This window comes from Pseudochaenichthys georgianus, chromosome 9 (genome assembly GCF_902827115.2).
Source record: "Pseudochaenichthys georgianus chromosome 9, fPseGeo1.2, whole genome shotgun sequence".
Lineage (NCBI taxonomy): Eukaryota > Metazoa > Chordata > Actinopteri > Perciformes > Channichthyidae > Pseudochaenichthys > Pseudochaenichthys georgianus.
The window spans coordinates 45,931,752-45,941,980 of record NC_047511.1 but is presented as its reverse complement, the minus strand read 5'-3'; the positions used below and the strand labels follow the sequence as shown (position 1 = coordinate 45,941,980).

At 40.6% G+C, this 10,229-nt stretch overlaps 1 protein-coding gene across 1 annotated transcript in view; it reads right to left on the bottom strand.

Moving 5' to 3' along the window:
• Positions 1 to 7,929: 7,929 nt before the first annotated feature.
• The window catches only part of LOC139434469 (uncharacterized), a 36,786-nt gene continuing 34,486 nt past the window's right edge, over positions 7,930 to 10,229 (bottom strand). Inside the window, exon 5 of the mRNA XM_071204307.1 lies at positions 7,930 to 9,700. Within this exon, the coding sequence (XP_071060408.1) occupies positions 8,235 to 9,700 (1,466 nt within the window). The 3' untranslated portion in view covers positions 7,930 to 8,234. The remainder of the gene's footprint in view (positions 9,701 to 10,229) is intronic.

Genomic DNA, 10,229 nt, shown 5'->3' with positions numbered 1-10,229 from the left:
TCTCAGGAATGATTTTTGTTTGAACTTTATACTTATTCAAAGTAAAGACCTTTTGAAAAACAAACTTTCCTTCGAGTCGTGCGTTTGAGTCCAAGTGTCTGTCGAGGTTCATAACAAAATAAGGTTTATTGGGCCAAATGGCAAAGAAAGGCTTATTTTTGTATCTCATTCATAGTAAACAATTAACAGAAAATGTCAACGCCAGTCGTTGTGCACCCTCATTAAAACAATTAAAAGTGAAAAAAAAAAATCAAAAGTGAAGAATATTACATAATAACAATAATTAGAAGAAGAAGAAGAAGAAGAAGAAGAAGAAGAAGAAGAAGAAGAAGAAGAAGAAGAAGAAGACAATAATGTAAATGGTAAGTAACGTTATTATGTGAGGTGCGCGTGACCTGTGCCGCTGCGCGTTCGTCATCTGCAAAGTGCTTACACAGCAGTCTTCCATGTTGAAAATAAGTCTGTACCATTGATAACACTTGTATGCTTCTTCTCAATGAAGAGATTTGAAACAAAAAATATGAACATGTTAAATTTGAGGACTCCTTTTCTGAGGGTTCAAGCTGGAACCACGTGCTTTATCTGCTTTGAGTTCATTTATAAAAAGTGCTGGAGCTTGACTACATAGCATTTTTACAGCCTGATCTACAAAGTGAACTCAATATGAAGTTACATTTAAAATCTTTTTTTTCAGTAATCATGAAGTCTCAAAGGCACCCTACAGACATTAAAAGGGATGGTTGGATTGTTTTGAAGTAGACAAACGTGTCAGAAATCCCTACTTTGATCTTGAAGCCTCTCTTGAAGCCGCTGGCGAAGAATCCTCCGAAGGGTCCCATGATGGAGGTGAAGGAGGAGAGAGCGATGCTGTGGATCTGGAATGGAAACGGACACACCGTGGTCTGCGGAGACAAGGAACATGTGTCAGACTGAAACAGAGACCAGCAGTTCAGTCAAACTAAACTAGTTACTAGGCTAAAATAGGACTTGCATCCCCAGGCTTTTAGTATCAAAATCAAACCTGGCTGAAAAACATATGATGAGGTTGAAACGTATGATAAAAACCTGGTGTTAAACGGGACTTCGGTTCTGTTAATGTGTACTCTAGAAACAACATTTAGATATATTTTAACTTTACTCAATGAGTAACACAGGATTAAAACTAAATAACATAGCTGACACAATTAAAGTGTTTGAAAGGTTGCAACACAAATACATTATTCTACAAATATTACCGATCCCTCTGGTTTTTTGGCATATTGGATTTGCAATAAAGTGATTTTATTGTTTCATAGTTACATGAATGTTTATATGACGTGTGATGCCAGAAAACAGGAAGGACAGATGAAGGTTAGGAGAGTCTTTCTCATCCAGTGAAGGACTCCAGGACGGAGGGCAGGGTGTAGTCCTGCAGCTGGAAAAGCTCAGACGGCTCGCAGTCCACCTGGAACCGGTTGGAGTCGCTGTTGAACTCCACCGGGCAGACGAAGTAACGCCAGCCGGACATCACGTAGGAGAGCTGGGGGAGAACAAGCTTCAAACACTATCACAGTTTCTTTCTTGTTAATTTACAACTTTATTATGTGTTATTTCCCAGACTAATACACCCTTCTGCTGGCTTTTAACCGACATAGGCCCCAAAACACTGTGATATCCTTCTCTATGTGAACATAGAGCCTGGATTATGAGCAAACATCACAGGATTGATGTGCCTTGTATGCTGAGTTGATCTAATCCGCTTCACAAATGTTGTTTTAGATCAGGGGTCGGCAACCCGCGGCCCACGGGCCGCATGCGGCCCTTTAAGCCCTCTGCTCTGGCTCCCTTGAGCTTAGACAAAAATAAGAAGGAAATAAAATAAAAGTATTTGTAGGACTATTTATATTTTGTTGCATGGTTGAAAATGTTTCGTATGTTGTATTTTGAGGTGATACTGTGACACATAAATAAAAAAGAAAACGGTTTTAATTAGGTCAACTAAAATATGCGTCACATCCTGCTACGGTCCCGCGCGAGCGCCTTTTCTTGGAGGTGAATAACCTGACCCCCGGCTCGATGAGCGAGCTATGGATAAATCAAAGAAAAGTACCGGAGGACCACAGGATTTAATTCTGTGTGGACAGAGTTATCTGCTTTCACAGCAATCGATGCTGGTTTACCGGTATGTTTGATATGTAGAGAGAAGTTGTCAACGGTGGTGCAGCCTTTACGTATCGAGGAACAACAAGGGAGAGGAAGACAGCTGACGATCTTCAGTCATAATTCAATGGGGTATGTAATTTATTTCAGAAAACACTTTTTGTTATATTCCATGGAATGTTCTTAACGTCCCAATAGCAATTAATATATTAAATGCTTTGACAATAAATACATACAAAAATGTATCTCTGGAAGCCGTAGCGCTGTAAAAAGCAGGACCAATCATCTGAGCCGGCCCGGCTAAAATAATTGGATGGCCTACCTGCCTGTCAGCCTTCCATCTGTGCACAAACGTATCTCGTGCCCTCATTGGTCATGGGCGCGTTTGTGTGTGTTGGAGGAGGGACTCTGTAAGAAAGTCTGAAGGAAGAGGCATATTTTTTCCGGTTGTGTATTTTCAAATTCTAGCGCACTCGAGCTGGTTTCTCCATTCTTAACTACCCTACCGTTAACTCTTTTTAGGGTGCAGCTATATGTTTTATTTATTTCAAAGTGGGCCCATTTTAATAATATGTTTTTCCCCTTCAAATGTGCAGAGGACTCTCCAAGTGCTGTGTTTAATTTATTTTAAAATATATTTGTTTCTTATTAGAGGTTAACAGTTTTATATCATGTAATAAATAGCCTAATAAATGCAAAAAACTGTAAAACATTTGTTTGGAAAAAGGAGCAAAATGGCTCTTTTGTTCAAAAAGGTTGCAGACCCCTGTCTTGGATCATTGCTTTCCCTTTGATTCATCAGGCACTGATTTTTCTGCTTGAATATTTCTAGTTGTGAAAAAAAAGGCAATATAATAAACAAGGTGACACAGAGAGATATTTCTGGCTGTGAAAGACTTGAGCTGTGTTTATAAGTGTTTAAATCTGCAGTGTAACTTCCAGTCGTCTCGTTACTAAATGTCAGACTTGCAGTGTAGTATAAAAGGCTAAATAAATCAATAAAATGCAAAGCGTTAAATGTGTGCATCGGGCGACACCATCTGGTCACAACTTTAAATATTTTACTATGTTTATGTGCAAATGAAGAACTCTCACTGGTTCAGAACCTTTCTCCTTAAGTGAGTCTCTTTTCTTTTCTGACTTTTTGGGTATTTCACTTTATATTAAATATATAACAATAACAGTGCGGAACATCTAATACACTTCACTCTGAATCCAGAACAATACAACTGCAGGAGTTTGGATACAGCGAGACGTTTGCATGCATTTTGAGCAGATGTGGGCAGAATCCAGAGTGGATCGTGATGTTCATCCTATGTCATCTATATGTAAAGAAAAAAGTCTACATATTTAAAATAAAGCTGTGAAACAATCTCAATAACTGGCAGCAAAAAATTTAGTTTTTTTTAAATTGGAATAAAAGGATACATGTTGAGAAAGTTCTAATGTCTTAAGAGAAGAGCTTGAATATTAAAAAATACAAACTCTTTTGGCTCCTTCCTGTCTTTCTACTCTATTCAGGTTTTTGGAGTTTTTTTCTATCTCTATCCCTGATACTTTTCAGAAACCAAAGGCTCTATCTATACGGACTATCTTCTGGTTCTCCTCTGGATCCATCCACTATCTCTTGTCTCAGTCCAGTGAATTACACTTGTGTTAATGGAGCAGGTAAAGCATACAACAGATATTTCAGCATTATCGGAGCACGAAGTGGAAGCTTGGATGAAACACAGCGGACTTCTAAACAATGAACACCCGCAACGTAGAAGAAATAAAGTTGGGTTTTATGTGTTCTAATATTGCAATGCAAACCCATGATGTAATGACAGTAATTAAGAATAATTTAGTCATTGAATGCTCATTTCAGTAGATTTAATCAAACAAAACATATTGGACATGGCCTCAAGACTGTAACCTCTTCACATTATGTTGAAATAGTCAATTACTAGCCATATCTTACACATTGCTGTTTTGAAACATTAATATGTGGATGACAGTTGAACTGGAAGATGTAACATTTATGCCATCTGCTGGAAAGAAGATGTATCGCTCTGTGTGCGTCGTTTGGACAACAAAAACAGAGTGAAGCTCTCATTTCATAAACAATTTTTGAGTACAGACACCGTCCTGCAGAGAGCACACAACCCAACAGCACGTTTTTAGTCTAGCATCACTTTACAAAACGTATGCATTAAGACACTAAGACTAGCTGGTCCATTGTAAAGGTCAGTCCACCTTAAATAACGGTAACGGGGTACAGAGTCGCTTAGATAAGCGGGGGAGTGCATCTGACGAAGAGATAGGTTGTTGTGCTCCCTCTCTCTGTTTCTTATCCTATATCTAATAGAACTGCTCGGTTCTTGATAGATTGTGTGGGGAAGTTCATGAGATCTTTCTAGAGGGTTATCAAGAATAACTTGTATCCAATGACCTTCTCCCTCTCTGTCTGTGTCTGTCTATGTCTCTTGTTCCGATTAACCCAGCCAAATATTTGTTCTTGTTTTGTATCTATATCTACGCCGGGATACGGAGTCGAGGCAGATCCTCTTGCTGTAGTCCTGTGTCTTGGATCCTCTATCCTGAGTTCTGGATTAAGTCGTGGACTTTGGGTCGTGGCTGAACCAGTCTCTGCGGTCCTGCCTGGGTCTCGTCATGCTGCTTCCCTGATGGCTTCCACAGGATTGTAGCTGACATCCTCGTGGATTCATCTTCTTATTACAGACACATTTCCCAACATATTATCTCTTCGATTTACACACAACAGCTATTGCACGTCTGTCCGTCCTGGGAGAGGGATCCCTCCTCTGTTGCTCTCCCTGAGGTTTCTCCCATTTTTCCCCCTTAAACTGTGGGTTTTTCCTTGTACGATGTGAGGGTCTAAGGATAGAAGGTCTAAGGATAGAGGGTGTCGTTTTTCTCATACTGATATTCTGAACAATCTGTGCTGTTGTATTTGCTGTAAAGTGTCTCTACTGTAGGCTATTTTTATTATATGTACAGCACTTTGGCTCGACCAAAAATCGTTTATAAATGTGCTATATAAATAAAACTTGATTTGATTAAATGAGCAGTGGGTGATCAGCAGGTGAAAGGCAGGACACAGGAACTTGGTCCTGAGGAGATGTAACGATTAATAAACAAGGAATAGTCGAGTCAAGGGATCAAAGAAATGAACATTTGTGATTATTAGCAAATCGGTTGCAGGTGGGTGAAATCAGTCTTAGGGAGTAACGTATTACATTTAACGGCATTAGGTCATCAGGATACAAAATAGGCAAATGTATTCCCTTACAGTTACAGAAGCAAAAACAATCAGATAACGGGTACATTTATGTAAAACAGGGCTCATTAACAGGACAGCAATGATACAAAACATTTAGAAATAAAGAACCATACATCAAATCATCCTATACAGTGGGGCAAACAAGTTATTCAGCCACCAATTGTGCAAGTTCTCCCACTTAAAAAGATGAGAGGCCTGTAATGTTCATCCTAGCTACACTTCAACTATGAGAGACAGAATGGGGGGAAAGAATCCAGGAAATCACATTGTAGGATTTTTAATGAATTAATTGGTCAATTCCTCGGTAAAATAAGTATTTGGTCACCTACAAACAAACAAGATTTCTGGCTCTCACAGACCTGTAACTTCTTCTTTAAGAGCCTCCTCTGTCCTCCACTTGTTAACTGTATTAATGGCACCTGTTTGAACTCGTTATCAGTATAAAAGACACCTGTCCACAACCTCAAACAGTCACACTCCAAACTCCACTATGGCCAAGACCAAAGAGCTGTCAAAGGACACCAGAAACAAAATTGTAGACCTGCACCAGGCCGGGAAGACTGAATCTGCAATAGGTAAGCAGCTTGGTGTGAAGAAATCAACTGTGTGAGCAATTATTAGAAAATGGAAGACATACAAAACCACTGATACTCTCCCTCGATCTGGGGTTCCACGCAAGATCTCACCCCGTGGGGTCAAAATTATCACAAGACCGGTGAGCAAAAATCCAGGAACCACACAGGGGGACGTAGTCAATGACCTGCAGAGAACTGGGACCAAAGTAACAAAAAATACCATCAGTAACACACTACGCCGCCAGGGACTCAAATCCTGCAGTGCCAGACGTGTCCCCCTGCTTAAGCCAGTACATGTCCAGGCCCATCTGAAGTTTGCTAGAGAGCATTTAGATGATCCAGAAGAGGATTGGGAGAATGTCATATGGTCAGATGAAACCAAAATAGAACTAGACGTGTTTGGAGGAGAAAGAATGCCGAGTTGCATCCAAAGAACACCATACCTACTGTGAAACATGGGGGTGGAAACATCATGCTTTGGGGCTGTTTTTCTGCAAAGGGACCAGGACGACTGATCCGTGTAAAGGAAAGAATGAATGGGGCCATGTATTGTGAGATTTTGAGTGACAACCTCCTTCCATCAGCAAGGGCATTGAAGATGAAACGTGGCTGGGTCTTTCAGCATGACAATGATCCCAAACACACCACCCGAGCAATAAAGAAGTGGCTTCGTAAGAAGCATTTCAAGGTCCTGGAGTGGCCTAGCCAGTCTCCAGATCTCAACCCCATAGAAAATCTTTGGAGGGAGTTGAAAGTCCGTGTTGCCCAGCGACAGCCCCAAAACATCACTGCTCTAGAGGAGATCTGCATGGAGGAATGGGCCAAAATACCAGCAACAGTGTGTGAAAACCTTGTGAAGACTTACAGAAAACGTTTGACCTCTGTCATTGCCAACAAAGGGTATATAACAAAGTATTGAGATGAACTTTTGTTATTGACCAAATACTTATTTTCCACCATAATTTGCAAATAAATTCTTTAAAAATCAGACAATGTGATTTTCTGGATTTTTTTTTTCTCATTTTGTCTCTCATAGTTGAAGTGCACCTAGGATGAAAATTACAGGCCTCTCATCTTTTTAAGTGGGAGAACTTGCACAATTGGTGGCTGACTAAATACTTTTTTGCCCCACTGTATCTCTATATGGAAACTTGGAGCCCTCAATCCAAAATAAAATGGTTCATCAACAGTCAGTGGTTAAAGTATAAATCAGAAAATCAGTATGACAAAAACATTAAACATATTGTCCACTTATGTTAATAAAGATGGAGTTCATTTAAAGGGGACCTATCATGCAAAATGCACTTTAGTACGTCTTTTATAGATGAATATGTGTCCCCGGTGTTCCAGGGAACTCACCAAGTGTCAGAAAACACAACCCTCTCTCTTTTCCTCCATACCCAAATCTCTAAAAACGGGGCTTGAACGGATCTGATACAGATTTAAATTTCTCTGACGTCAGGAACGAGGAGCTCCGCCTATATGGCAAACTCTCCACCTATCAGGGGAATGAGAGGTTGGGCCACGGCCATTGCCGCTCGAAAGCGCTGGAGACGCTGTAATACATATTCCAGGCCTGTAAGTGGCGCTGTATGCCACAAAAGCAGCGGAGAAGACTTCCCGCACATTGTTGCCCTTATGTTTATTCTCCGCTGTGGCTCTTTTTCTCCCTCCCAGAGGCAAGCGTTTGCGGCTGCAATTCAATGCAATCCCTCCCCGTCGAGGCAAGCACTGTAATTCTCTCCGGTAGTCCACCAGAAGATGACAAACACCCACCTCTCCGCCTCTTCCAAGGAACGAGTGGACCGTGCGGCAGAGTTTCAGTTAGATTTTTTTCCGCCGGTCAACATGTCCGTTAAAGTTTAAATCTTCAAGACAAAATTAGAAAAGTGCCGGTCAAAGGTCTTCTTTATTATTTATTGAGCTTTAAAAACAAATTAATAATGACTTTATATAATCATATAAGAATAAAACATGGAGATCTCTTTTTCTCCCCCTCTTCTGACAGCCCAGAAGCTGATCTCAAAGCATGCTCCCCTCTCCTGCAGGGGGGTGTGGTCAGCTGCAGCTAATTTGCATTAAAGCTACATCTCAGAATCAGCTCCTGCAAAGACAGAGTTGGAAAGAGCAAATAGAGCGAACTGAGGCATGGCTAAAATGCAGGATCTGTTTGGTATTTTGAGAAAAAAAAAAAACTATATTTATATAGGTATGGTATGTGTGAACTGTGATACGAGTTATTCATTTTCCTCTCCATCAGCTTCTGTTTCCATGTGTTCAGCTGAGCTCTTGATTGGAGGCTCTGCCTCGCCCTTATCCTCAGTCTGAATTTCATTAAGCTGTGAGGACTGACGACCAACACACTTGTGTCTTTTGAAATGACTACGCCATTTAAATCTTTTGTCACAAACATTGCAGCTGTATATTTCCTCTCCTGTGTGGACTCTCATGTGTTCCTTTACATTTCTATTATTTGAAAAAGCTTTCTTACAGACTGAGCATCTGTGTGGTTTCTCTCCTGTGTGGATTCTCATGTGTGCCTTTAAACTTCCACTCCGTGAAAAAGCTATCTCACAGACTGAGCAGCTGAATGGTTTCTCACCTGTGTGGATTCTCATGTGTGCCTTTACATTTCTATCATTAGAAAATGCTTTCTTACAGACTGAGCAGCTGAATTGTTTCTCATCTGTGTGGATTCTCATGTGTCTCATTAAATCACTATTCTTTGGAAAAGTTTTCTTACAGACTGAGCAGCGGTGTGGTTTCTCTCCTGTGTGGATTCTCATGTGTTCCTTTAAACTTCCACTCCTTGAAAAAGCTATCTCACAGACTGAGCAACTGAATGGTTTCTCACCAGTGTGGATTCTCATGTGTTCCTTTAAATTTCTATTATTTGAAAAAGCTTTCTTACAGACTGAGCAGCTGTGTGGTTTCTCTCCTGTGTGGATTCTCATGTGTGCCTTTAAACTTCCACTCCGTGAAAAAGCTATCTGACAAACTGAGCAGTTGTGTGGTTTCTCTCCTGTGTGGATTCTCATGTGTTCCTTTAAATGTATATTCTGTGAAAAAGCTTTCTTACAGACTGAGCAGCTGTGTGGTTTCTCTCCTGTGTGGACTGTCATGTGTTGATGAACATTGCTTCTATATGTAAACATTTTCTTACACACAGAGCAGCCAAATGGTTTCTTTACAGCACTACGTTGTGAATCACTGACCGATTCTTGTCTATTTTTCAGTGAGTTTGAGCCTGACGCAGGTTCTCTGGTCTCCTTCCAATCAGCACTGTCTTCAGTGTCAGGTTCAGAAGAGTCTCCAGTGTCAGGTTCAGAAGAGCCTCCAGTGTTGTCCTCAGTCTTTGGTTGTAAACTGCTCTCTGGATCCGAGTTCCTGGCTGGTTCTGGTCCTCGACAGTCATCTCCATCAGCTTCTGTTTTCATGTGTTCAGTTTGTCTTTGGTGAGGCTGTGAGGACTGAGGTTTCTCTTTATCATCTTCACTCTTCACAAGGTCAGGAGTGAAAGTGGACTTGGTGATATCAGCCTCCTCGAGCTTCTGAAGCTGCTCTCCCTCCTGACTGATCCTGAGTTCCTCCTGTTCCTGCTTAATGTATAGGGGGGACTCTGGGTCCTCCTGGTCCAGACTGGTGCTCCACTCCTGCTGGTCAGGGAGAAGCTCTTCTTTAACCACCACCAGCAGCTGGACGTCTGCAGGAAACAGGAAACACACAGTCAGAAAAAACTGTTAAGTGTTAGCATTTAAAAATCAAATCACCATTAAAATATGAAACATTTTGCAGCCCTAATTAATGCCTTTGTTTTTATACTTTCATATTATCTTTCTTAGTCCCACCTATTGTGTATTTGTTTTGTCTCAATTCACCTTCTGTAGCACAGCCCCTTTCCACTGCCAGTTAGAAATGAAAAGGTTTTTTTCTTCTTCTGGCATAGCACTAGCTGCAATGTAAACAATACATTGTATTTGGGATCGTTCACAGATAGACTACGCCTATAGAATGGAAATATTCTGTTACAAATTAAAATCCTGCATTCAAACCTTATTTAAGTAAAAGTATGCAAGTATCATCAGAACATTTTACAGCACCTTCTTATGTCATAGTAATGATGGTGCAGTAAAATGTTCCCTGTCAGTGTTTAATTTATGATGTTTCTTGATTATTTTGTATGTTGCATTTTACTGCTGTACATGTTCAAAGGTGCTCTTGTATAAATGATT